Raw genomic sequence first — 27,607 nt, 5'->3', positions numbered from 1 at the left:
TCAACCTGAATAAGAGATTTTGTGATATAGCTGTGCGAAAGGTAATTTTTAGTCATGTTGTAGGGCTCGGAAATAGCATTTCCAATGCCCATTAAGTTTTTTCAATGTACTTAATAACCCTTCTCTGTAATGTGTTTTCTTTTTATATACAAGTACATTGAAAAAAAGTATAGCAACTCTCCAAATAAACTGATATTCCTAACCAACTGCAAAGCAGTTCAAAAGCAAGGGAGGCAGGCCGCTTAGGCACTGACCAAAATCTGTCATTCACTCACATTCTTAAATAGACTTAATGTTTTCTAGTGGAATATTTTTAAATAATACATTTATTTAATTTTCATTTTCTGTTACTAAGAGGGAGAGACAATATAATATTGTGATTTTATACAGTTTTAAACTAACGTTACGGTTGTTGGAACATGAAAAATGGATCATTTTAATTTTGCACGTGATCGTGTTAGTAATTTAAGAGTTCAACCATTGATGTACTGCCACTACCTTTACTGTGATTCTCTGGCAGTTAATATGTTATAAATTTTTTTTTAATTATGAAGTTGAAAAAAAATTACTATTTTCCATTGAAGTGTGTAAAAAATATAAAGCTAAATAATAAAAAACACACCTGCTTACATTTGATTGTTGACAAAATCTTAGGCTTACGTGATGTATTTTGAGGCAAGGAAAATTTTTTCGGGTTTTCGGCCGGGGTATTTGGGGGGGGGGGGGGGGGGGGGCAGTAAGGTTTTTCGCTTAGGGCGCCAATTTACCTTGCACCGGCCCTGCAAATGATTTCACTGAAATGTAATGGATGGCTATGAAATAGTATAAACTAGAATAATGTGATGCTGTCCAACTGTCCAATTGCTCTCTTTAAAAAATGTGAGCAGGATTTAGTGGTAAAAAAAAAGACTGCTCTCAAAAGCAAAAGACAATTTGGAATTACTTTTCCTAAACTGTAGGCTTAATTTAATGTACTAGTCTCCTACTATATGTACGGTATTTATTTGTAAGATGTATGATACAAAATATATACAGTTTTGTGTTTGATTTCACTATTTCTTGAATTCATATTGTAGTAAACTGGTACAAACTCTTTTATAAAGATTGGTGATCCAAAATTGGAAAACCCAGTCATAAATTGTTTAGGATAATCTACCGTTATGATCATAGTGCTAAATTTAAAACCAGCTAATTATAGGGGATGTACTAGTATAAGGAGTCTTAATGATTGAGTTATTCTCCAACCAAACTACATATGAAATTATGCTGTGTACATTTTAATAATTTTACGGAATGGTTCTCAACAAATGTTTCCAATGCTTACACAAAATACAAAGCTAGGACCTGATATCAAAGAAATAACAGAAATTAATAGGGGTGGGCGAATGTAGATATTTTCGTTTCGAAGTGAATCCGAAGCAAATTTTTATAAATATTCCCGAATTCGAATCGAATACTAGGTCAAATCAAAGAATTTATTAAATGCAAACACCAAACAATGCAACAATCTTATTTATAATAGTACAAATCTTAAAACCTACAAGCTAGGTTGAATATAAAAAATAAATGTTATTCACAGATGCACAAAATATATGCACATTTAAATGCAAGAAATTCAAAATATTAAAGTACATAATACAGAACAAGTTTGGTGACAGAAAATATTTTTCAAAACTTATTTAAATTGTCATGCAAAAATGTTAGTTCCTGCACATGTTGAGGTGTCAGGGATTGACGACGTGCTGTCACCACATTTCCGGAGGAACAAAAACGATTGAAGGTAAATAATGTAAACTTTTTTTTTTTTACTTTTGGCCTTCAGCTTACGCGCACAGCCGTTTAGAGACAAACTACTTATTGTTAATTACAGTCCTTCCAACGTTAAAAAAAAATATCTTTACCCTTTGCACAAAAGCAGGCCTGGCCTAAGAAGTGTAGAAAGTGTGTGGGTGAAAAACGGAGTGGTTGTATGGTCGCCATCTTTGTTTAGATTAATCACGTAACTAATTTTTTCTACTGTTCCATCCATGGAATATTTTCCTTGTTTATTTATAAATGAATTTTATTCAATAATTTTATTTCATTGGATTCAGTGCCATAACTGCTCTTTTATAAGTCCGTTGGTGATATTGCATCACGTTAAATCATTATTGACGTAATTTATGCATGGAAAAAGAGCTGTTGTGGGGGGAGATTAAGACTAATACCGAAGTCTGGAATGAATCTGGCACGTTTCTAAAAATGAAAATAATTAATTGGGAGTTGCTATTTGCCATTTTCTCAGCAAAATACTATACTGACAATTATTTTACTCTAAGCCAATGTAAGTTGAACAAAGTATAACAAACATATTTGTATTATGGTTGAGGTTAGTTTTAATGATCAAGCATATAGGCTTAGGCTAAGCATGCGTGTTCTCATTATGCTAAGTTAACTCCAAGTTGACGTTATTGATCGTAGGCATTCTTTAACTTTTAGGCAATGTATGTATAGTAAAAGATTAGCTTAAAAACTCTTGAAATGTTTTTTTTCTATTTTTCGAACTTCGAATAATTTCATTTTTTTCGAGTACGAATTCTCATATATCAAATGTTCGACTCAAATTCGAACTTTCGAAGCTTCGCCCACCCCTAGAATTAATCAGGGCTTATACTGAAAAAGCAGTCAGAATATGATTTAACTAACACTCTTTCTTTTTTGTTCATCATATTTCATCACTCATGTACACTACAATGGATGAGTGGAACAGAAATGCTCATTTAGCTTACAGTTTAACCACGGTCTGCCTAAATGGTAAAATGATTAGTTTCACGTTATGTGTTTTGTCCACTAATACAGGATGAACAGAAATGATCTGTACACTTTCAAAAAATCATAAAAACTAAAAGGTGTGGCCAAATACCTAAAACTTCTTTCAGCCAACAGAGACTAACTGTGTGTTTTTGCAAATGTTTCTGTTTCATTTGTTGCAGGTTGCTTCAGCTATAAGCAGCTAGTGTTTATAATGGCACCTACCACACAGCAGAAGAGTTGGTACGTGCTTCAGTTAGCAAAAAGGGAGTTACTAACTGTTTGCAACATGAATTTTGCACACATTTTAGTGAGACAACCACCAAGCCGGTCATCCAATTATGCCTGGTACCAGATCTTGGAAGAGACTGGGGCATTTCAAAGGAACAACTCATGCTCGGTTCTCTGTGCCCGAGGAAGAAGTGGCCATGTTTGAGCATCATTTTTGCGTAGTCCATGGATATCCACTAGAAGAGTAAGTGGTTAACTGCAGATGCCTCAAACAATGATGTCGAACATTTGTGCATGAAAGCGTACAGACTCCAGTTGGTACAGGCACTCTAGAAAAATGATCACGATGCCGTTTGCACATTCTGCTCCGAGGTGCTAACGAGGATTGGCAATGACATCCACCTACACACGAGATTAATATTCCGTTACAAGGCCACATTCCACACGAATGGTAAAGTGAAGAGGCACAATACGCATTTTCAGGAAATGGAAATTTCACATGTCCCCATCAAGCATGATAGAAATTCCCTGTACGTGAAAGTGTTCTGTGCAATGTGTCCTTCTGTGTCCTTCTTTTTCCTCTAAAAAAAATGTCACAGGTCATTCCTACCTCGACATACTTAACTTGTGGCTTCTGCCTCAATCGGGAGAATATTCAAACGACTTCATCTTCCAACAAGATGGTGCACCACCTCACTTCCACTTGACTGTAAGGGAACACCTAATCACACGTGGCTTGGTCATGCAGGTGTCAATGATGCTGTGTGGGGCAGATGGTCACCGCAATCACCACACAACACTATGTGATTTCTGACTGTGGGGTTACGTCAAAGACCCAGTCTTTGTGCCACCTCTGCTGCTATCTTTGCGGATATGAGACAGCCAATCACAGTGGCAGTTGAGTCCAATACTGCCGAAACACTGCACAAAGTGTGGGATGAGTTTGTAGCGTAACTCAAGGAGCGCATATTGAGTCACTGTAACTTGTAAAACAAAAAAAAAAACTTTCAGAGGTTCACTTTTGACTGAAAAAGTTTCAGGTAAATCTGCTGCACCGTTTAGGTTTTTACGATTTTTCAAAAGTGTTTGTGCCTATCATGTAGCCTACCTACATGACACACCTCCAAATATTATGGCATTGCTAATATAACTTCTTGTCAGTCGTACTCCAATAATAAACACCAGACATTTTCTAACAAAAGGGTATATTGAAAAGTAGTGTTTGATGGCTTGGTGCAAGTGTAGTATAGAATGTATCTAAGAAGCTAACTTCATTGAGTTGACCGAGTTTACACCTAGTAAGTATAACTTAGAGATGGGTCGAGTCTTGGTTTATCGAGTCGAGCCGAGCCGAGTTGGGTCAGATTGACTCGACTCGAAAAAAGAGTCACATATTTGATCAAGTTAAGTACCAGCATCGTGACCAAATAGCACTTTATTATAGGTTGTCTTAACGTTTTCGCCAAGGCTTTAATACAACAAGAATCGATAATGACCTTCAAACAAAACAAATCCCGTGCAAACCTAACTTTGCCCGCTACCATGCTACGGCGCTATAATAGGTACAAGTGCAACCAAACCTAGGCCTACCTTCATTTATGAACGTGATGCCGTTAACGTGATTTGTCGATAGTGGCAACAGTTTATAGGACAAAATTATGTCACATGACGATTTTATATAAAAAAAACCTGGAAAACAGCGTGTACTGTTTTCATTTTGTTTTACATTCTGTGTTTACTTCAAATACGGTACCGCATTTGTTTACAAGATACGTCAATGGATTTTCACTGAAGAAAAATTTGAACCAAAACGCACATGTAATAATAATCATCACGTTTATCGTGCCCAGTTTATAATAACTCGTATAAACAAGAGATTTCCGTAACCTAAAAATAAAAACACTAAATAATTATATTATAATATTAAGTAAATAACATCCAAGCTGTGAAGCGTGAAAATGGCTGCGGGTTAGGCCAGCCAGCCTTGCATTTTGGAACTAAATTTAGCTGTGCTCTGCTACGCAGCGCTGCGTGTCAATAACGTTTAAGATAAAATTACACTCTTTTTGTTTCAATATAATATAATAATAACAACTCTCATGCATTTTATTTGGCAATCAGTTACTGATCGCCAAATCAAATGCATGAAATATTTATTTACTACATATATTGATATTCTTGTGGTTGTAACAGTTACGGGCGAATAATCTTGCCGCGGAAAGTGTATTTACATTGAGAAGTTACGTAACTCAACGTTTGCAACACTGACTAGTGAGAAGCCAAAAACGGCATACGAATTTCGGTAAAAGTAAATACTGATACAAATATTAAGTGGATTTTACATGGAGAAACAATCGGAACACGGTAGACCACATAAGATTAGTTTTTTATATTTAAATAACATAATGATTTGCTAATTAATCATTTAAAATATTCAAATAATGCAGATGCATCTTGGATACACAATTCTTATATCAATGGATGTGTAGTAATATTTTATTTTTCATATTTGATGCAAAAAAAATATAAAATTATGAAACTCGAACTGACTCGACCTCTTCAAAAATGTTGTGGCTCGAACTCGACTCGAATTGCTAAACTCGGCTCGGCTCGACTCGATGCCAAAATACCTCAACTCGTCCATCTCTACTATAACTTCTAACGTGCTTACATAAGTAAATGGAATTATTTTTTTAAGTAAGTAGACATTCTACCACTTAATAGTTAAAGGAATAATATATTAGAATTTTATTTGGCCCATCAACATTTTCACAGCCAATAGTAGGCCTCACCGGGCTTTCATCCCGCATGGCCTCTGCAGACTCCCGTCAAGTCCAGTAACCATGTGGCTATCACTTCAGATAGCCGTGATTATGCATCATCTTAGCCTGCTGTGCTGGCTACTCCGAGCACCAGTCTACGTGCAGACAATGTATCGCTACCCTTGCTCTGTTCCCAGAACTACAAGCAGTTTTCCTCCCCACCGTTCTCCGTGCTACGACAGTGGCCCTTTCTCCAACTTACTCTGCCGGTGCATGAGTATGAAATAAGATTATTGTGATCAGTTAGTGATATAATTGCCAACTGACAGGGTAGTATCCCCAGGTTTTACAACTTTCAGCATCATACCTTCCCTGAACGTGTACGGTTGCGATAGCATGTGGTGTTGCATTTGTGCAGTGTTGCAATAGCATGAAGTGTTGCAGTAGCATGCAGTGTTGCATTAGTGCAGTGCTGCATTAGTGTGTAGTGTTGCAGTAGCATGTAGTGTTGTATTAGTGCATAGTGTTGCATCAATGCATATTGTTGCAGTAGCAACAATAGTGCATAGTGTTGCAGTAACAAGCATTGTTGCATTAGTGCATAGTGTTCATTAAGTGCACAGTGTTGCATTAGTGCAGTGTTCATTTAGTGCACAGTGTTGCAGTAGCATGTAGTGTTGCATTAGTGCACAGTGTTGCGGTAACATGTAGCATTGCAGTAGCAAGTTGTATTGCTGTAGTGTGTAGCAGCATAAAAAGTTGCCAGTATACTTGGCTCTCACTAAAAGTGAAATGATTACAGTAATGTTCATTGTGTATTACTAGTTGTGACTACTGCCCTGCTAGTCATAACTGGTCCACACACCGGAGTCTGGCAGGGAGTTGAAGTCGCCACACAGCAGCAGCTGGATAGCAGAGGTGTCGGGCTTGTGGCCCGGACGGAAGCTTTGGCTGGCATCTTCCAGGATGCTGCGCAACTCGTTCGACAACATCATGGTCTGGATGAGCTTCACGTCGCAGAACTCCGGGTCCCAGTGGATGTGTGCCGTGCACACCAGCAACGGTTGTTGCACCTGACTGGCATCTGGTGGCAGTCCTGTGCACATCAAATCACATCTCACAATCCATTGCCTTACTTCCTTACTAACAGCACATCAACATCAACAAATAATTCATAACATGTCCAGCTTTTATTGCAAAATATATTTAACAACTCCACTATCCACACTAGCATATAAAAGTAAAAAATAACTCAATTTTACTACCATAATTTGATTCACACACAAAAGACATTTATAGTGCACACTTACATAAAAAGACGCTATTACAATTGTCGGGACTATAATAATATTATTAATAATAATAATCATTAATATCATCATCATCATCATCAACAACACTAGGAAAGTTCCGAAAGTAAGTTTCCTCAATTTATTTTTCAGGAAAGCTATATTACATACAGAAGAAGTGGTCTCGAAAAAAAATATTATGTTTTGGGTATTTTTCTGCTTAGTCTTTACCGACATCTATACATTTGCCATACTGCAAAAACAATTTGAAGAAACCCATCTGGTAAAAATCAGGGCCTTGAGATTTCAGGAATTTCTTCACAGCCTGTTGCACCTATTCATTGCTTCCAAAATGACGTCGTGATAATGCTGACTTCATTGCAGTAAAAAGGCCGAAGTATGATGGAGCAAGATTGAGGCTGAAGGTCAGTGATTCAATCTCTCCCATCCGAGATAACCAATGTGTTCTGCAGTGTCCCTTGCTACGTGGGGTCTTGCATTTTTGACCAAGAATCTAACCCATCGACTCAAGAGTCCTGGTCTCTTGCATCTAATGGTGAACTCAGTTTGCTAGGTTGAAAGCCTATAAGCTTAGAGGCGAGGATGGCCATAACATGGCTGGGACTGCGGAAAGGTGTTTGGGAGTAGGTTTAATTACTGGAAATACATTATATCAGTTTACGATTTACGTTTGCATTTAATTAGGCCAAATATAAATACTGATGAACAGTAAGACAGCAAGACAGACTATGTTTACAATAAGTTTCAATTAATTAGTGACATTAATAATTGACAAGGAACATGATTATTTAGGTGGACGAGCCATCTATCAAAGCCAAGAAAAATGCAAGTGACACCTGCTGAACAGTGCGTGGTCCCTATACGGACCATCAAAAGGGGCGTTGTGTCCACACAAGACAGCCGCCTCAAATACACGAACAACAAAATAATGCACGCAACAGAGTTACATGCTGTAAAAATAAATTACTTTACGTACGTTTTACGTACGTCGACGCCTCAGGGGAGAACAGTTACTACAAGTTGAAAGTTAAGTTCATTAAGTTAAATAAGTTAATCCAAACATAATTTTCTAGGTGGCGACCGAAAGGGAATTTAAACAAGACAGCCTATTATTTTACGTTACATCAGGGCAAGGGCCACCGCCTCACTCACAAAAAAGAATAACACTTACATTCTTTCCCCCGAGGTCGCTCTCGCACGTCGTTACAATTAAAGACTAACAGACTACATGCCGATTTAAACAGACAATGTAGCTACTCAAGCTACTGAAATAGACCAAACGAGACGAGACAAGCAAACCAAGCTAACAAGACCGAATTACAACCTGACAGCAGCTTATATTAAATCGGCGCGGCACAGCGCGCATGCGCCAACCACAGGAGGGGAGGGGAGGAGAAATCAAACACACACTAGGAGGGGGAAGGAGGGGGGGAAGATGCGCCGACGCCCGCGCTGACGCGTGAAGTTTGAAGGTAGCGGACCTGACTGCTACAAGGTGTGTGGCAATAGTATGTTACGTTGAAGGACCCTACAGTGAGGAAATCAGACAAAATTATACCATTTGCTTCCTATAACAGTGTCAGTATGTCTTCTCTATGGACTGCAACAATTTTAATGTTTTAGTGACGGGTGAGCTGGGGATGTTTCCATGACATTGAGATTGGTCTTCATCTTCTACACACTGTCTTCCTTTACTGAACATTATTAACACCAGCACCCGATCACTTGACAGGATGTGACGTCCTCTCCACAGATGCTTTGCAGGCATCAATGAAACACTATAACCACAAGCCCATTTATAGCGCATGACAGCATGCACTTCCTTTTGTGGCCATGTTTCCAGCACACATCTTTATGCTGCATATTATTCTTTGGCACAATGCACATGTGCCATTACTCCTCTGATTTCACTCCTCCTGTAGTGAATATAGGAAAGATCGTCTTTTATATAGCTTTCCTATCAAAAAAATTACGAAACTAGTTTTCGGAAAGTCCCTCGTAAAATAATGTACTTGCGTGTGGTAAAGATATGAAGAACATCAACATTTGTAGGTTGCCTTGGCCACTGGTCACTAAAAGATCAATAGTTTTTCTGGCAAGGGAGCTGGCATTCAACAGTATAGGAGGCCATTCCAAGTATACGCAGGTATGTCGCTAAAGTAAAGTGATAATAAGAAGTAAAAATTTAATGTCAATGAATCTTCAGTTAAAAGTAGTAAGCTTTGGTAATCTTTTTCTAGTAAATACATGTAAGATAGATAATGAGTTATAATGTGACTAACAAAAACTTACACAGGTTATAAACTTAAAGGAAAAAAAGGAAATGGTAGTCAGTAGATTATACACAGACATAGGAAAAACTCAGTAATCTATTTAGTGGTCAAAAAATACTCAAACCCTTACACCTAATTGGTGCATTTTTGATTAGCCCATATTTAATTCATAGTTTTCTACACCAAGAAAATATTTGTCACCAAGGGCCTAATCACAAGCAACCCACTCCAAACTCTTGCAAGTTTCAAGTTTAGTAGCCAATGAAGTGTTATGTGTTTAGATAACTATAGTGTCCGTCCAGTATGTAGATGAATCTGCAAATTTCTCCAGTAAGTATTATTAGAACAGATAAATATACAAGTTTTTGTGCTCTTATATTTTGAATACAATCATTGTGTGTGACCAGTGAAAAATTTTGACTAGTCATCTAGTTGTGATTATTTAAGTCTCATGGAGAACCTTATTGCGAGTAACTGTGAATGTATGTACATGGCCCTGACTGATTGATGATAATTATGGTGTGTGTGCCGCCTCAAATTACTAATAATGCAAATATGTGCTGTGTACACTGGGCTCGCTGGTAGGAGGCGTGGCTGGAATAGCGAAAAGCGTAACCACAGCTAAAAATCAGGTGAAACTTTTGCAACAAAATTCACAACATAATAAACGTATTCGAGCCTTAGCAAAAGGATCAGGCTTTTTTTTAAGACTGTACCGCATGACTGGCAGAGGTTGCATTCATCGGCGAAGTTAGGTAGGGAAGCAAGGGAGGGATGCGGACAGGTTGCCGATAGTTTTGCCTCAGAGCGCTCATAAATACGGACTTAGAGCGGGCCGCAGCCAACCTGAAATTATCAAATTTTTAAGGAATTTTCTTTAGAGACGGCTTACCTTTAAAACCAAGACATTATGAATGTGGGATTATTAATTTGGATGTATTTTCAAAAACAGGGACACACTGGGTCGCCTATAAAATGTCTGGCCGCAGTGCTCTACTTTGACAGCTATGGCGATCTCACACCTCCTCCAGAAGTAAGAAAATACCTTAAAGGCACCAAGTTAAGTTGTAATTACGAACAGACAATTAACTCGTGAAATTGCGGGCATCTGTGTTTAAGATTTATATTCTCTGTATATAAGAAGCACAAGAAATAGTTTATGCATCACAGCTACATTGACACAACCATTCTATACTAGAGTGCAAACTAACCTGTCAACTGCGAATAAACATTCTATTCTAGAACACAAGCTAACCTGATAGTTTATACTAGAGTGCAAACTAAACTGTACTGTCAATTCCATTAATATTAATGGGAAAAAGCTCCGAATTGAGATCTGTACACTTTCCGCCCCTACAGACGAAAATTGGCTAATAGGGGTTTTTGACTTTCAAACATACCATTCCATTCCAAACGTTGGAAGAAAAAAAAAACAGCAAATTTTGTTTTTCAAAAAACAATGGACCTGTGTCTCAAATTACTCTTCCCATTGGAAGTTACGTAATTTCCGATTTGGAAAGTTACATCAAAGAGCAATTACCAGCTGATGCAATGTTTGTTTTGAGAGGGAATCCAAATGTAATCTGCAATGAAATATGCATTCTAATCATGATATTAATTTTACGGAAAGTGATAATCTTAGAAAAATTCTCGGCTTTGAAGCCAAGATTTACATGGCAGATCGAAAACACAAGTCAAACACAACTAGTCAATATTTTCCCTGTATCGATCATACAAATAAATACAAATGTTGTTGGTTCCAGCTATTTAAACAGACAACCGAGCACAACCATGCACAAATTTTATTCAAACGTCCCACCTGGTGATTGAAGTCCCAAAATCTATTGTATACGTTCCTGTCATCATGAAACGAATACACGAGTTGTCGGTGAGGACAATTGATCAAAACGGGGACCTGATTGACTTTAGAGATGAATAAATAACGTTACGTCTGCATTTAAAAAAATGTGGGAGTGAAATACTTTGGTTTTCTTACAGGCTCTGGCTGTGTCAAAGCCAGACCCAGCAGTCAGCGAGATGCAAAGTGGTTAACACGTAAAATATAAGTTTTCTCAAGAAGCTAGGGTTTTACCAAAATGGATTCGAGCAATCTTCAAGTCGACCAGCCGGTGCAGTTTGAAAATGCACAGACGATTCATTTGCTTAAGCTCGTTGAAAAAGGTAAAAATATAGAAATTGCATTCCGCTTGGGGGCCTTGAAACTTATCCGGCCCTGCCGGAATCTCAATCTGTCCACCAGGCCATAAAAACATTGTTGAATACGGAAAAGTCTATATATATAATAGTGGCATTTTAAACGGGTAGACATCTGAGTTTGATCATGTTAAAATTAAGAAATAAAAGTTTTTTTTTTTTTAAATTCTGAAAGTTACCCTTAGTAATTTTCCCAAAGGTAGTCACTTGCTTGTAACATGTACACAGAATTCAAGTATTTTATTTTGGTTGTCAATCATCATCACTTCTTGACCCGGAGAAATTTAAAGAAATGGGGCCACTGATTGTGTTTGATGTTTGGAAACCAAATGATAAGATGATTGGAGGAGAGCTACGACTGTAGAATATAAATTACTACAGCAAAAAATATTCCCACCGGTACGCAAGCATTTGCCCTAATTCTGCATGAACAATTAGTTTCTTATAATTCAAGCGATAAATCAATTAAAATTCTAATGCAAAAGTGAGATTTGCATCAGTCTTTCCTAGTATGTCATGCTGTATGCTAATCTCCAGGGCAGCTACTCTCAAAAGGGATTCATTCTCAAAGAGATAAGCTTGGCAAATGATGTACGACGGATAATTACGAGAATGTTTCAGCTACCATTCTCATGGAATATCTCAGCATAAAGGAACAGAAAACCAATTCATGGTTAACTAAACACTTCCAGGCATTCACTGGGATGACGTTGCCTAACATCCTGGCTGCACATATTACTGGAAAGGTAATGGTGTCAGGTATTGAGCAAAAAAATATGGCTTGCAAAATTTTGCAATAAACATGAAGACGCGCAGACGGAGCTTGTATGTGCATCACTGAGGGAATTAAATAAAATGTATTCCCAAGATAATAACAGCACACTACCCGTATTTTCACGACAGAACGCAGCTCTTCTTAAGAGTGTGTGCCTTGGAGAGACCAGGGGCCTCCTACGAAGTTATAAATAGAACAGATCACTGAGAATGAGGCATATTCGCTCTACAGATTCCCTGCCTCCGAATGGAGTTCAACCTGTCACTCTGTACCGCGACGTGTGTCATCACTGTCAGATTAGTTTAACAAGTATGGATAATGGCCACTACACCCACGTGTGCACCTCGTTGGGGCATGTGATAGTCGGAGAGCTTGATAACGGTGATCCCGAAGCTTTCGAGTTGCCCAGCACTCGGCAGCAGTGAGGGTATACACGCAGCTCCCGTGTTCCCAGCCAATGTTAGTAAGCCAGGCCGCAGCTGAAACCATCGAGGTGTGGTCTGGTCAGGAGAGCGAGTACGTTGAGTTCAAGATTCACCCCCCCAATGAGGTTGTGGTAAGGTGGAGCGATTTGTACGATTGATACCACCATGGTACGTTTTTGGACCCTGTGTGCGATTTGCCCGCCGCGGCCCCGCCTGTCGAAGACGAGGAGGAAGCATACCTGGCGACTTGCCGTTGCGGCTAGGTGCCGCCCCCACCTCAGCCGTCTTGGTGAGTGACGCCATCATGTTCCCGCCAATGTGGGGTACAGACCGCATCAAGACAGCAAGGGAAAAAGCATTTTCAGTATGCGGACCATATCCTCCAGGCTTAAGACTTGCATCCAGGTTTCACCTGGACGTTGCCATGTCCTTGTTCAAAGATATGCATGATTTAGACTTTACTGCAGAACAAGTATCGGACGATCACAGTGATCATGATGATTCTGCTATGCCTCTACTGTTTGCTTCACGTGTATGGTGCGAAAAGGCAAAGAAACAACATGTTGCAGATCCCAGATGTACTGACATTTTATTGCAACAAATGTATGATAGACAGGAGACCAAATAAAGACATGTGCACCCTAGCATGCATTGTGTAGAATATTGTGTTAGATATTACGATGTGGGTAAAGACTGTAAACGCTTGCCGGTGTATTCTGATCATGTTGCGAAAATATTCATTTTCGAATGTCCTGGTATAAAGCAATTACATAATTACAATGAGACTGCTAACTTCATTCCACTGCAAAGATAATAACTGTTGTGTACACTTATGTCACTCGCTCGCAACACAACCTGTACTGTAGATGAACTCAGAACATCTAGAGTCAAAGATGATGTAACTTTCACAGAGAGTTGTAGCCGTTCTAAACACTGGCGAACAAAAGAATAGTACATTCTTCTGCAAGATGATGACATCTTGAATGTCCTGTGTGTAGGTCACCTGTGTTCAGTGTACCGTGCAAAAGTGATAAAAGCCTCGAACTTTTCAGTGTTGAAAGTATTAACTTCCATGGCATGTATTGGTTTCAAGTTAGACACTCAACGTAAACTGTTTTAAAATAAAATTTTAAATGAGCTGTTGTAACAAGCCCACGTGTAGTAAAATGTCCACGTGTTGCATCACTCCAGCAGGCTGTGACACGCCTGCGTGCAACAATTGAGAAGTACATAGCAAAAGCATTTGATAATATGTTTGGATAACTGGAAACTCTGCCATTCACTTTTAAGGAATGTTGTTCTTGATAGCAGTTTTTCATTATTTTCACATAACTCCATAACTTCTTTGGACTGTTCCTGATATTATTGTTATTTGATCTCATCTAATTGATTTTATCATGCTTGATTACTTAGCCTTGATTACTTACTTATACTTAGCCTGTTTCCTGAAGAATGAGAATTTAGAGTAATAAAACATGTTTTGTTTCTTCTATAGAGTTTATGAAAGTATTTCTTCGATTTGAAGAATTGAATCAAATCTTTAGAAAACCAGTTTGGGTAATTGGAAGTTTTTTTTGTAAAAGCCGGGATTAAGGCATTGATACCGTTACAAATGCAAGTACTTAATTCATCTTCAAGGAGGTGATAACATACAATGATTTCAGGAGAATTTATCATGTTAGGGATATTATCAAGTGTTACCTTGATATTTAAGGCAGGATGACATTAATCTTCCTTGACAAGAGGTTCATCAGCTTCTGTTAATAAAAATTGAGAAATGTTGCTGAAACATAGGTCTGAGGATAAAAGTGTAGTAGAGCAAGACTACAAATAAAGTTGATCAGATGGTGCACCTTGTCTCTGATGTGAGCTTGTACCATGTGGGCAGCTTGTTTGTTGGTCCAGTCGACATCACAGAGTGACACTAAATCATCTTCATGTGCAGTATGTTCATCTTCTAATGCCTCAAACTAAAAGAGATAAGTATTTGGTGATGTTTGAGGAAGTAGATACTAACGAGAATAAAAAAATTTGTTTTGACATAAATTAGTTTTTAAACAAACAGCTTCAATTCCAGGATAGTCATGAGTAAGAAGCAGCTAAAAATATATAAATTTCAATTTATCAACTGCTATTAAGGCACAACTACCACCACCACCACCACGTTCTTTAGATATTAGTAATACATTTATATAATTTATATATATGCTATATTGAACAATGAAGTAGAGCAAATTAATACTAGTCATTAAACCAGGTTTCTGTACGGCAGATAATATCTTGAAGAGAATTAATCAGATTTGCAAAGAATTCAATAGATTTTATTGTTAGGCCTCTGACGTTCTGAAGATTGGAAGACACGGAAGAAATGTACGCTGCTTCTCCAGGCAGCTGGGATAGGTCTGGGACTACCCTTACTGTATCAGGATGTAGTTTCTGTAAAATCCCCTGCTGGGCCAAAACACTGAGTTGTTGATTCTATTAAAATCTTTCTTCCAGAACCAATTAATATATGGAAGGATGCATATGTATTAAATTATTTTCTAAGTTTGGCTACTTTTCACATGGGATAGAGTCCATTGGAAATATAATCGACAATCTCATGTTCCTGCACAGTCGGGTCGAAAAGCATAACAAACTGTCATTGAGTTTGTTTTGGAACTGGTTAATTAATAGTTTTGAGAGTAGCGATGTTCCTTATGTCCACTTCCATCCACGATCCTGGTCCCGCTTAGCCTCAAGAGTTTCACATGCATGATGGCACATAAAAATAAAATTTCAACTTATAATCAATAGTTTTGTACTTTCTTTTCGTGGGTGAGAAAATTATCAGTTTCGTAGAGTTGATAAATGTAGTGTTTTACCATCATTCAAAAAAATATGATGTTCTCTAGGGAGAGTCCTTGCCTGAGGCTTGGAGTTCAGTCTCAAGTCTGTGCATACATGTGGCATGTATTTCCTTACCTTTACTTAATAACATTACAATGTTTTATGCTTCACAAACATTTAACAGAGCACATGTGAGAAATAATGTATAGGTTTTATTTATTGGTTAATTTATTCAGTTTTCTAGGATCAATTTTAATTTATACAGAACCTATAAATTAATACTGAAAGCCAAAAAGGGTCTGTGTAATTTAAACTGCTGTATGCTGATTAAAGTTGGCTTTAAATAACCAACCGGGGCAAGGTGGTTACAGAGCTATTTCAGTTACACTTGCACGAATAGCAGCAAGTCTCTACGTATGTTGTTCCTTTTTGAAGTATGATTCCCATAATATTCTACCACTTACACTCAAGGAACATCAGTACTTCTTCAAACAAAACCTTCTTTATTTTTTACAATAAACCCTATTAAATCCATGTGAGTTGGTATGAAACCCTGTGAAATTCGCTTTGCAGTATTCTACATTACCTGCCTCTCATCTTGACCATGAGAAGAGACCGGTGTCAGAAAGTGCGTAAGTCATGGGTGGTGAATTACAGGTGTCCCCCATTATTTGGGACCATCAGCTTAAAAATTAAAATGAAAAGTTAATAGAAGTTAGTCTTAGAAAATATTTATTGATTAGTAGAAAGACTTGAAGGAAAACACTAGCAGCTATCTAAATGCTAACTTTTATAGTCAGAGTCCCTCAGAGATAACAATGACCTTATGATTATTACGCCCAATCACAAACTTATCAACAAGAAAAACTAGGCTTCAGTCCTCTATGCCCAGACCACAAATTGTGGTACAGTTTGTCAAATGTCATAAATAATAAAAATTCTGATTTCTCAACACATAGTGTTACAATCCTCCACCAGAAGCTAAAAGAGTGCCCCCTGCCCAGCTGCCGGGACGAGGGAGGGTGCCTTCCTTCCCGTATCCTCTCAACACATCACTTTCCCACCAATCACAGAGCTGCTTCATTTACAATACCATACATTTATCAGCACTGCAAGCTACTGTGTACAAAGGTCCTAACTGGATGGCCATTACTGATCCAGTAGATGGCTAAGTTATGATGCTGTTGAAAAAACACAAGTCATCTATATTGTGTTGTATTTTTCTGTGATAGCATAGCCAACACACTAAAAATAAATAATGAAAATTAAGTCTACGTGAAAATAAAATTGATATTGTCTCTAAGAGATAAAATATCAGAAAATACCTACAACAGAATCAAAAAAACAAAAACTTAACTGACTAAATAAGCTGTGCCGCCAATTAGTATTTTTGGCACAATTCTATATTTGATTTTTGAAAAATTATGTTGCCAGTCATTTTTTGCTGCAAAAACTTAAACTTTTTCCGCCTCCTGTACACTCCCCTTTAATATTTGTCAGGCCTCTCCCCAAACTTTCCCAGCATTAACACTAATTTTTCCAACCATCTAATGACCCAGCAAGTGCTATCGTCTTATCCCCGCCTTGGTGCACGTCCGTCGCCTGTAATTCTCCTCCGAGCCGTGACAAGAACTGCTATGTCCTGCAAGCCATTAGGGCAGCTAGGTTCTGAGAGCCAGCCTTACGCGAGCGATTTCAGGCACACCCGCGGGCCGCCTTAACTTACGTTTCGGCACGCTTCGGGCCCCAGCAGAAAGAGTTCCCACTGGAAGCAGCACATTCCCCCCCCCCCCCCTTACAGCCTTTCCAGGGAACCATGCCCAGTTCAATGGCCGGCCATCAACCCCGGCCCAATCTCAAGGACACCTATCGGTCTCCGAATGTATCGCATCTGCCCTCTCGTGGCAGAGTTGCAAGTTATTTCCTCTGGGTGTTTGAATGCCCACTAAATGCCTGCCCCCTGGCACCTCATGCAACAAACAGTGCCCCGTAGTTCAATTCCAAGCTACCAGAGCGCTGCACTAGTCCCCTCCATAAGCCCAATGCTTTAGCAGTCGCCTCGTGTGAGTCGATCTCTCCTTGTTTCGGACACCCCTCAGTAGGTCGTGCTGACGTCGGCCAGTACCACCAACTCGAGATATTGAAGTCAGTATTTCTCGACCACTCCCTCGGAAATCTTCGGAACCTTTTGGTCCGGAAGCCGAAGTCTCCCCCCTGTTTTTTGATTGACTTCGTCTTTTAATTACGAGTCGCTGCTGCCCCAAAATTACTTCGCGCCGCGAGAGCAGACTGAACACACCACATCTTCGGCGAGCCACACATCAAGATTTCACTTTGGTCATTGTTCAGAATGTAATAAGCTAGGCAAGGGATGTTGTCCCTACAACTATTACTAATTAGTTAGTAATTAGTCAGTCTGTGTACCTCGTAGAAGTAGTCATGCTTCGTTAATAATACTTCATAATATTTTCTATCTTTTTAAATCATGGAAACGTCTGCGACAACCGTGTATTCGCGAGCTCCGCACCCTGGCTGACGCTATAAGCCATCTCCCTGTATGGTGAGTTTTTGACGAACTTTATTCCCCGACCATCATCGTTGTTAGAAGGCATTTTCTGCCTATTTTGCCAACTGTCTGTGAACCAGTTCTGAACATGTTTGTTTCGGACCAGTTCACAGACAGGGTCCAAGGGCCGGATGCGGACCTAACACCACCACCCTCGAGTCCTCCCTCCAGCAATCAGGACGACTAAGGCGCCCTGACGGCTCGTTAGCAGCTCAACTTCGGCCAGCGAGCGTCAAACCTCCGGATCTTCAGCTTTTTTATATCTTCAGAATAACAGTTAGTTCACGACGTTGAAAAGATCGATACACCAGAAATTTTTTTTCGGGACTTTAATCGCTCTATGCGCTCACACTGGGATTGTAAAATTAACTTGTTTATTGTTTCTATTTTAATTATGTCCAATGAAACTTAATGGTAATTTTCTAATTAGGGCCGACCCATTCTTTAGATAAAGTAATTAAAAGTTAAATAAACATAGAGGTACTTTTATCTAGATGAAATCATCCGAGCCATTATTTTGCGTTCTGAAACTAAAAGATCCACCAGTTACACACGTCATCGAGAGAGAGTGAAGTGTAACAAAGCTTCATATATTAAGTGAATACAATCATTAGTAGTAATCTATGATTATAGCCACTAATTAAATAAAGGCCTGTTAACTGGCAGAGGGGTGCTGGATTTCACATCATGACTTGGGTTTTGGAAGTTTTGAATCCATATGACACCTTTGTGGTCCCATGAAATGTTGAATATGTTATTTATAATTTATTTGAAATTCAGTCAGTTCCCTTGGTAAGAGTAAAACAAGGACTTCATAGAACATGAGCTTTTATAGTAAATTTCCAAAATCGAACAATTATATTGTGTACAAAAGAATGCTGAATACATAGACATATTAGGAACCAAGATAATGGATAAGTAAGCCATTTATTTGTAAATTTTTCAATTTTTTTAGGCACATTTGATACTGAAATATCTTGATTTCTAGTAGTATTTTTCCTATTGTGAACAGATATAAGAACACACAGGCAGGCCAAACGATTTTAATGCAATTGTAAAAATGCACTCATAAAACTTCTGTAGTTTTCAGTACAAAAGATTAAAAATTTTGGAGATGTTATGCGGAGTGTCTGTTGCCATTGGAAGATACTCATATATTTATTAAGCTGAAACGTATCTTTTCTATTTCCATGAAATTGCCTTTAAACAAATTCAGTTTTGCTGCTGAGAAAATATGTGGTGTTCAGCACACTTACAGGTAAAACAAATACATTAAGTTTATGTGAAAAAAAAGGTGGTATTAACACAAAGTACTTTTGTTAGAGGCAAGATTATATGGTGAATTGCGATAAAACTGAAACAACAGCGAAATTAAGTTGTCATGAGGAGGGGGGGGGGGGGGGGTTTGAATCGGCGTACGTTTATATCTTGGGTGCCACCACGTGGATGGGCACGTGGACCCGGCTACCGACTCTGTCCCAGGGCCGTGACGTGGCCCATGAGAAGCTAGGCTCGACTTCCCCCCGCTAGCACTCACCGGCCTGCTCTCGGCGGCGGGAACGCTATGTTACTGCTCGTGGGGTCACACCTCCGTCTCTGTGCTGGGAAACTTGTGGTCGAAAATTAAGTGTAACGAGTCTGGTGAATATTGAGCTTTATTGGTGCCAACACGTACACTCACGACGCACACAGAAAACAGCACAGAGTCCAGGTTTCCTGCTGACCAGGACACCGCGTGGCCCGGCCCCGAAAGTATAAGTCCGGGATTAATCTAAAACGCTCTGGGGAGCTTTAAGTAATTAAGTTAAACAGTCTGCCGCCGGGGTAGGCCTCGAAGGTTGATTAAAAAAGGTTTAAAAAATAGTTACGATGGCGGATGTTAACGGATTGGTTATAGTCCATTGAAATGTTACATGAGCTTTGCATTTTTTAGAGGATGCAATTTTATTTTTGGGACATGTGTGGGGGGTCAATAGAAGCTTAACCACAAGTTTGTGGGGTCGCCACCCTTGTCCTCCGGCCGCCATCTTGGAAAAAGGGGTGAAAACACTTTTTTCACGATCTTGGAAACTATGCATCTTACAAAAAATTTGTAAAGTCATAATTTGTAGCAAATTGTTTTGCCTACAAATATGTTCATATAACTTTTTGCCCTAAATTAAAAATTAAAGAAGTTATAAGCAAAAAAGTGAGAAAATGTTTATAAAGATTTTCGTTTTTGCTCTATAACTTTTTTTATACATCTTACAAAAAAAATTACCTTAGACCAATCTTGTAGATGATTTTTTGAGGAAATGTTTTCCCTATATTTTTTTTTTCATTCATTTAAAACGCTGTTACAGCGCTCCAAAGTTGACCCGGTTCATCAATGCTCATGAGAAAAAGAAGTCTATGTACTGAAATTAAGTTTGATAAGAGTACCGTACAAACAATATCTGAAGAAAAATTTCTTGGTAATAAAAAAAAACAAATCAAACTTGATAGATCTTCTGAAAACTGCTCTTTCAGAGGTTGGTTTTTCTGTCGACCAAGCTGAATCAGATGCAGATTCAATCATCGTCTCTGCTGCGCTTACTGCATCCCGATCTCATGATTCTGTTATTATTGTGGCAGAGGACATTGACATTCTTGTATTGCTCATGGCATTAGGTACAAGACAGCCTAACATTTATTTTTATACATTTAGTTTTATGTATGTAGATCTCATAACACAGAATTTGCTGTTTCTTCTTGCTTTTTCAGGATGTGATACAACATCAGCAGCCTATATGGGGAAATTAAAATTTATAAAAATTATGGAGAAACATCCTGAATTAGCTGGTGATACCGCTATTCCTGAGTGAGAAAGTCGATTCATCTTTGCTCACTCTTGTTGGCAAAAGTTTTTTCATAGCTTTATACGGCGGTAATAAAGACGACTCACTAGACGGCTTGCGATACAAACGATTTGCCAAGACAGTGACTAAAAATTCATTTAATTAATCATCGCTGCCTCCAACACAAGATGCTGCTCGTTTTCACAGTTTCCGAGTATATCGCCAGGTCCAGTCGTGGCTCGGAAGATATCAAAATCCTGAAGATTGGGGCTGGAAAAAGCATGCAAACATTTGGATGTCAATACAAGCTTCCAAGCCTCCAGCACCCCCCGATCTCATGAAATTAATTTTCTGCAGATGCAAAGGAAACTGTGGAAGCATGTGTGGCTGCAGAAAAGCAGGCCTGAAATGCTCTACAGTATGCCTCCATTGTTCTGGCGAAACATGCAGCAACATTATGGAAATATCAAAGTTAATGGAAGAAAATGAATTTAAAGATGAACTTCCAGCTATGACTCCAATTTTAAATCCTGTCATTCCTCAAACTTTCACATTTGACGTTGATTTAGATTCTGAGCCACAGCCTGGACCATCGAAGAAAAGTCAATTAGAGTAGGTAGCTAATAAGTGATTAAAAATATTATGATGTCGAGGATAACCTTATAAGAAAGATGTCCGTGGAGTAGGCCTACTGGGGATACCACGTAAAAAAAAAAGCGCCTACACACTCTACCTCATAGGTGGCGGGGAAAAGAGTTAGGAATGAATAAGTAAAGTTGTACTAATTTAACAAAAATTTTGTAAGAATATATTTACAATAAAAAAAAATAAAAAATAAGTTAAACATTTCGTTTAGACCGGATTCGCATGAGCATTGACGAACCCGGTCAACTTTGGAGCGCTGTAACGGCGTTTTAAATGAATGAAATTTAAAAAAAAAATTATAGGGAAAAAGTTTTCTCAAAAGATAGCCACGTAAAAAAAAAAGCGCCTACACACTCTACCTCATAGGTGGCGGGGAAAAGAGTTAGGAATGAATAAGTAAAGTTGTACTAATTTAACAAAAATTTTGTAAGAATATATTTACAATAAAAAAAAATAAAAAATAAGTTAAACATTTCGTTTAGACCGGATTCGCATGAGCATTGACGAACCCGGTCAACTTTGGAGCGCTGTAACGGCGTTTTAAATGAATGAAATTTAAAAAAAAAATTATAGGGAAAAAGTTTTCTCAAAAGATAGTCTACAAGATTGGTCCGAGGTAATTTTTTTGTAAAATGTATTTAAAAAAAACAGTTATAGAGCAAAAAAGAAAATTTTTATAAAAATGTTCTCACTTTTTTGCTTATAACTTCTTTAATTTTTAATTTAGGGCAAAAAGTTATATAAACACATTTGTAGGCAAAACAATTTGCTACAAATTATGACTTTACAAATTTTATGTAAGACGCATAGTTTCCGAGATCGTGAAAAAAGTGTTTTCACCCCCTTTTCCAAGATGGCGGCCGGGGGACAAGGGTGGCGACCCCACAAACAAAGCAATAGTTGAAGTTGACGAGGTGCTGAGATGCGTCCTGCCCCGCACGGCGAGCGGAAGAGACTGCCCGGGCCCCGGGCGTCATGGCCGCAGGAAGTGCTAACTTACCTTTAGTACATTAACATTAAATACCGTTAAACATAACTATTAAAACCTTTTAAAAATTGCAAGTTAACTAAGATTTAAGGATTACATATTACAGATATTTAAGAATTACATTATATGCTCAGTGGGTGCCAAAAGTGTTGGCGCAGTGCGACCGGACACACGGGAGGCTTGAAACAGAGGGTGTTGGTGGGAGGAGAGGGGGTCGGCAGTGGCGTGAGGCACATCGGGCTCAGGGAGAGTGTAGCCAAGGTCGACGTCAAAGTCATTACATTGCCAAGCACCAAAATGGAAGTCAAAACACCACTTAACACAGAAAAGAAGCAAAATTCACCTGAATTATCTCATTCCTAATTATTAAAATATACAAGTCATTTCATATCATAAATTGTTAGTTTAGGATTTTATTTAAAAACCTAAAATGTTAAATACAAAGGAAAAAAAAAACACTATGTAGTTTCTATCTATGGTTCTTTCAAAGTAAAGTAAATTAAAGCAGTCCACAACTGGTACCAAAGAGTCATGGGTAAAGGTATATAGAGAAACATCACAAGAAAATTTACATGTATAAACCATTTTGAGCTTTTAACATTGCATAATTTTGTTTAACTTACTCTCATCAATAAATGTAGTAGTATTGTTAAATGTACACATTTGAAGTGTCTTACTATGAATAATTCATGGTAAAAAACTTGAAATTATTGTTGAAGCAGTTGATCGATGCAATTATGCTGGACATGTACTTATTATTACATGTGTTTTAATTCTTAATGACAATAAAGACAAAATAGCCTTTTTTAATGATAAAATTTGCTTTTTTATGAAATAACAAAATCTTAGCTCAAACTATTGTACACAAATCAGCAGAGACACAACTTTTGTTAAGCTAAATAAAACGTACCCCTGTACTTACATAGCATACAATGCATTGCTACCAACTTAGTTGTAAAACTCAACCCACTACTTGTTGCCAACTTTAAATGTGCCATTTGGTTTGAACAGATGAGCTGGTGTTGGTTTGTGTCTAAATTTTTTTTACTCTTGTTAGAGCATCAGCTGCCAATTTATGTAAGTAATGAGCTTGTAGTAATTTTTTACATAAGTTATTAATATGCTCCCTTTTATAACATTGTTTCAGCCACATGAAGTTTCAAGAATTACTTTATTGTACAAGTCAACGGTTTAGTCTCCACATGACATTCGGGGCCACATTCTGCAGAAGAGCAGCTTATGTTCAGAGGCTTTCCACTGTTGTTAGATAGTTTACAGCATATAGTTGAAAGCACACATGGCCATCGAGGAAGAAAACAGCAAGAGCCATTCCTCAGGCGAAACACTGGAGTCAGTGAAAGGGTTGCTAAAACCCTCTTTTTGAGCTGGGGTGCTGCAACTTCTGAGGCTTTGTTGAAGTTTGCCAATATCTTCAAGAAAAAAAATTTCATAAAATTTTGTGTAAGCAAAGTCAGATTTTCAAAGCATACAAAAGTTATTTTTTTCTTAAATTTAAACATGGTAATGAGTTGGTGGCTACAGGAAATAAGAATGTTTATTAACAGATTAGTAATGATTGAAAAGAATGTCCAACAGTCATGTAAACATGATGTTATTTTGCAACCCCCCCCCCTCCCCCAAATCGACAAAGGAAGCATTGATAGACCATGTCCCTCCTCTCACACTGAAAATGGGCTTTGGATGGAAATGTGGTATGGTGCCTTGGAACCCCAAAGAACTTGATCTTAAAAAACATGTAATGCAGGAAATAAGCCTAAAGCAAATCCTGTATAAAGAGATTCTAATCAAAAAGAACAAGGCTCAAAATACTTCAGAAATTTAAAGCCACATCAGATGTTTGGGTAGGTAAAAAATGTGATACTTCATAATTACTTTGTAGAAGAGAGTAAGAAATATTGTTTCAGACAAAATATTCATTAAGAGAAGTGAATGAACAAAGAAACAAAACTAAATTTTGGGCCAGAAAAAGAAACAGAAAAGCAAGAAAGCGAACAATAAGCCCGGGAACTGTGCAAGAAGATGAAATGCTCCAGACAGATATGGGAGATTAACACGCAATAAAACTGAAAATCCTAATCAAAAACAGTGCCAAACCACATACTGCCTGATGATGAATTATTCTTCCCCCATTCAGGAAGGCTCTGTTTATATGTTCAGGTATTGAGGAACTGCCAATACCAACTCACTGTCAGAAATATATCTTAAAGAACTTTGCAAATGAAGATCACTAGCTATTAGCATCCTTTACTTAATTTGACGCCCCCGTAAGCCCCAAGGAAAATATAAAAATCCCCTAAACTTAACATCAGTTACAATAGACACCTTATAGTGATTTAAAATCTCTGATAAACCAAGTTCGAGCTAGTTAACACCTTCCTTGTTACGCGACGTGCTCAATTGTTCGGGGGACGGGTACCCTTAAAACGTTCAACGCGAGTCTCTACCATTTGAATTTCATCACAAGTTTCAATTATTTACTTCACGTGTCCATATCGTAAAGTTGTTCAATGTGTACCCCCCTTAGACCCGAAAATTTGCGGAAGGCAGGATACAAAGAATAGACAGCGAAATAGTGAGTTAGTTATGTATTATTTGGTTCTTTATATGACCATAAGACAAATATAAGCAGAACATGCCAAACAATATATAAGGATATTAAATTTAACAATTAACAACAGGGTATATCAGGCTTCGCCCCTCTTGACTAGAAGTACATAACACTATAAAATAACAAGTATACCTATAACCCCCCCGGTGCACCACGGGTGTCGCACATGAACTAGATGCTGTTCTGACTTGGTTAACATCAAAAACCACCACAATAAATATAAAATACAATATTACTTGAAAAAAAAAAAAACAATATCACTTAAAACTGCAACCTAAAATACATATATATATATATATATATATATATATATATATATAGAAATATAAAATATTACCACCTTTCACAAAATAAATTAGGTGCTCGGTTCAGTTAATCTACTCATTCAATGTTTTTTTGGCAAAATAATTACTTGTTGACTCAAACTTTTCCAGTCCAATTCGAAAGTTCATAATCAGGCAGTAAAGAAAAAGTATGTATATACGATAAATGATTATAATAGTTCACAGCCAATTTTCTGCCTCACAAAATACCCTATCGAGCACCTGAGTACACACCTTTCGAAATTAACTTGATAAATACCTACATAAAAATTTATAATGTTATAAAAATTGCAACAAAAAATTACAATAAAATCTCATTAAAAAACAAATTTACCCAGTACGCATAACTCGCATAAAGGGTACAAAATATTAACAATTTCCCTCCCAAATAGGTAACCACTCAATTCCAGACTTGACGACGTAGTTACTTGCGGCTGTGTCTAATAAAAAAAATTGCTTCAAAAAATTACAGTTATATTCAAACGTTATCTCGAAGGTGAAAAATACCGGCGTAGCGTAGGCCACAAAGTCTACCCAGCGAAGGTCCACAGAAGGTCCGTCTGACGTAATATAGACGAAGACTAAATTTCAAAACTTACAGTTTATCTGTTGCCATCTACTTCCGGAGATATCCAATCAAGAAGCCTCGCAGACAAGCCTTAACAGGGTTGAAGAAGGATCAGCAGCACGCACGGCACCATTTGACGTCCACGACATTAGCGACTAGGCCCACTCTACAAAATTTTTAAATTCTCGATATACTAAAAATAAAATTTTTCTCCTCATCGGTAATAACTGCGTAGAACACTGCTGCACTCGAACATGGTATAACCGACGGAGCAAAACCTGCCGTAACTTAAGTTCTTATATTCCACCAAGGATTTACCGAACTTCCACACTAAGTTACAGCCATGAAATTCATTCCCGCAGCCACTCCATCGGCAGTAAAAGGTAACCCACTCAGGCCATGGCTCGTAGCAGACAGACCTTCCTCAGAGAAAACTCGTCAACAACTCAGCGCGCCACAGGTACCAACCTCAACCCACCAAAAGGAAAACACATGACAAACGCAAACACTGAGTACCGAAAAAAGCCGATCAGAGCCCCACGAAAGCACGAGCGGCTCTAGATCCTGACAATCTGAAACGTGCCCGCGCTCCTAGATCCACACCGGCCAAAACACCAAATCTGAGGGAACGGCTCGCGCCGCCACACGGCAAATGGTAAATAACACTGCGCCAGTACACAAAAATAACCCCCACCAAATGTGACGTGACACACACGTCACAGCCACCCCTCCTAAAAACACCCCCCCCCCCCCCGGGAAAGAAAAACCAAAGGAAACAAAAGCTTCAAATTTGTCAACTACCTCCAATGCTAACTCACCACACCAAAACAAACAAGGATGCACAAACCAAAAACTGAGGAGATCAACAAAAACTACATCAAGGAGCCAAAAGAAAGATCTCAAGAGGACAGAGGATGCTGGTGCCTAAAGCAACAACCAAATCCACACAACCTCCTAGGATGGAATATACTTTTTCACCGCTGACAGATGAGCTTTCTTCACAACTCTGCCTTCTTCAAGGTCCACAAGATTTACAGTGACTGGGGTCAAGAAACTTTGGACTCTATAAGGTCCTTTATATGCCAAACTAAGCTTGCTCGACACAAAATCTACCTTTTTGCTCAACGTAACCTTCCGACAAACCACCAAATCACCAATATTGATATTGCACTCAATGCGACCTTTGTTGTAGCGTTTACTCATGGTTTGATGAGCCTTCACCAAGGATTTGTCCACCTCGGACCAGATTTCCTCCAACTCTTTTCCGGTGGCCTCAAAACAGGAGGGAGAAATTCCCCATATACTCAATAAGGGATGAGGTAATTCTCTACCAAATAGAACCATGCTAGGTGACTTTTCCGTAGCTCCATGAGGAACTGAATTCAAGGCAACATTTAATAGCGGCAACTCTGTGTCCCAAAACCTTTGGTTTCGATGATGAAAAATGGTCAAAGCTACTTTGA

The 27,607-nt window shown here is 38.3% G+C and overlaps 1 protein-coding gene across 4 annotated transcripts in view; it reads right to left on the bottom strand.

Moving 5' to 3' along the window:
- The window catches only part of LOC134533631 (CCR4-NOT transcription complex subunit 6-like), a 515,868-nt gene that overhangs the window by 23,960 nt on the left and 464,301 nt on the right, over window positions 1-27,607 (bottom strand). For all 4 annotated transcript variants that reach the window (XM_063371129.1, XM_063371126.1, XM_063371128.1 and 1 more), the window contains exon 9: window positions 6,649-6,879. In XM_063371129.1, the coding sequence (XP_063227199.1) occupies window positions 6,649-6,879 (231 nt within the window). The remainder of the gene's footprint in view (window positions 1-6,648; window positions 6,880-27,607) is intronic.

This window comes from Bacillus rossius, chromosome 7 (genome assembly GCF_032445375.1).
Source record: "Bacillus rossius redtenbacheri isolate Brsri chromosome 7, Brsri_v3, whole genome shotgun sequence".
Classification (NCBI taxonomy): domain Eukaryota; kingdom Metazoa; phylum Arthropoda; class Insecta; order Phasmatodea; family Bacillidae; genus Bacillus; species Bacillus rossius.
Note: the sequence above shows the minus strand (reverse complement) of the source record. Positions and strands in the feature narration are given on the sequence as shown.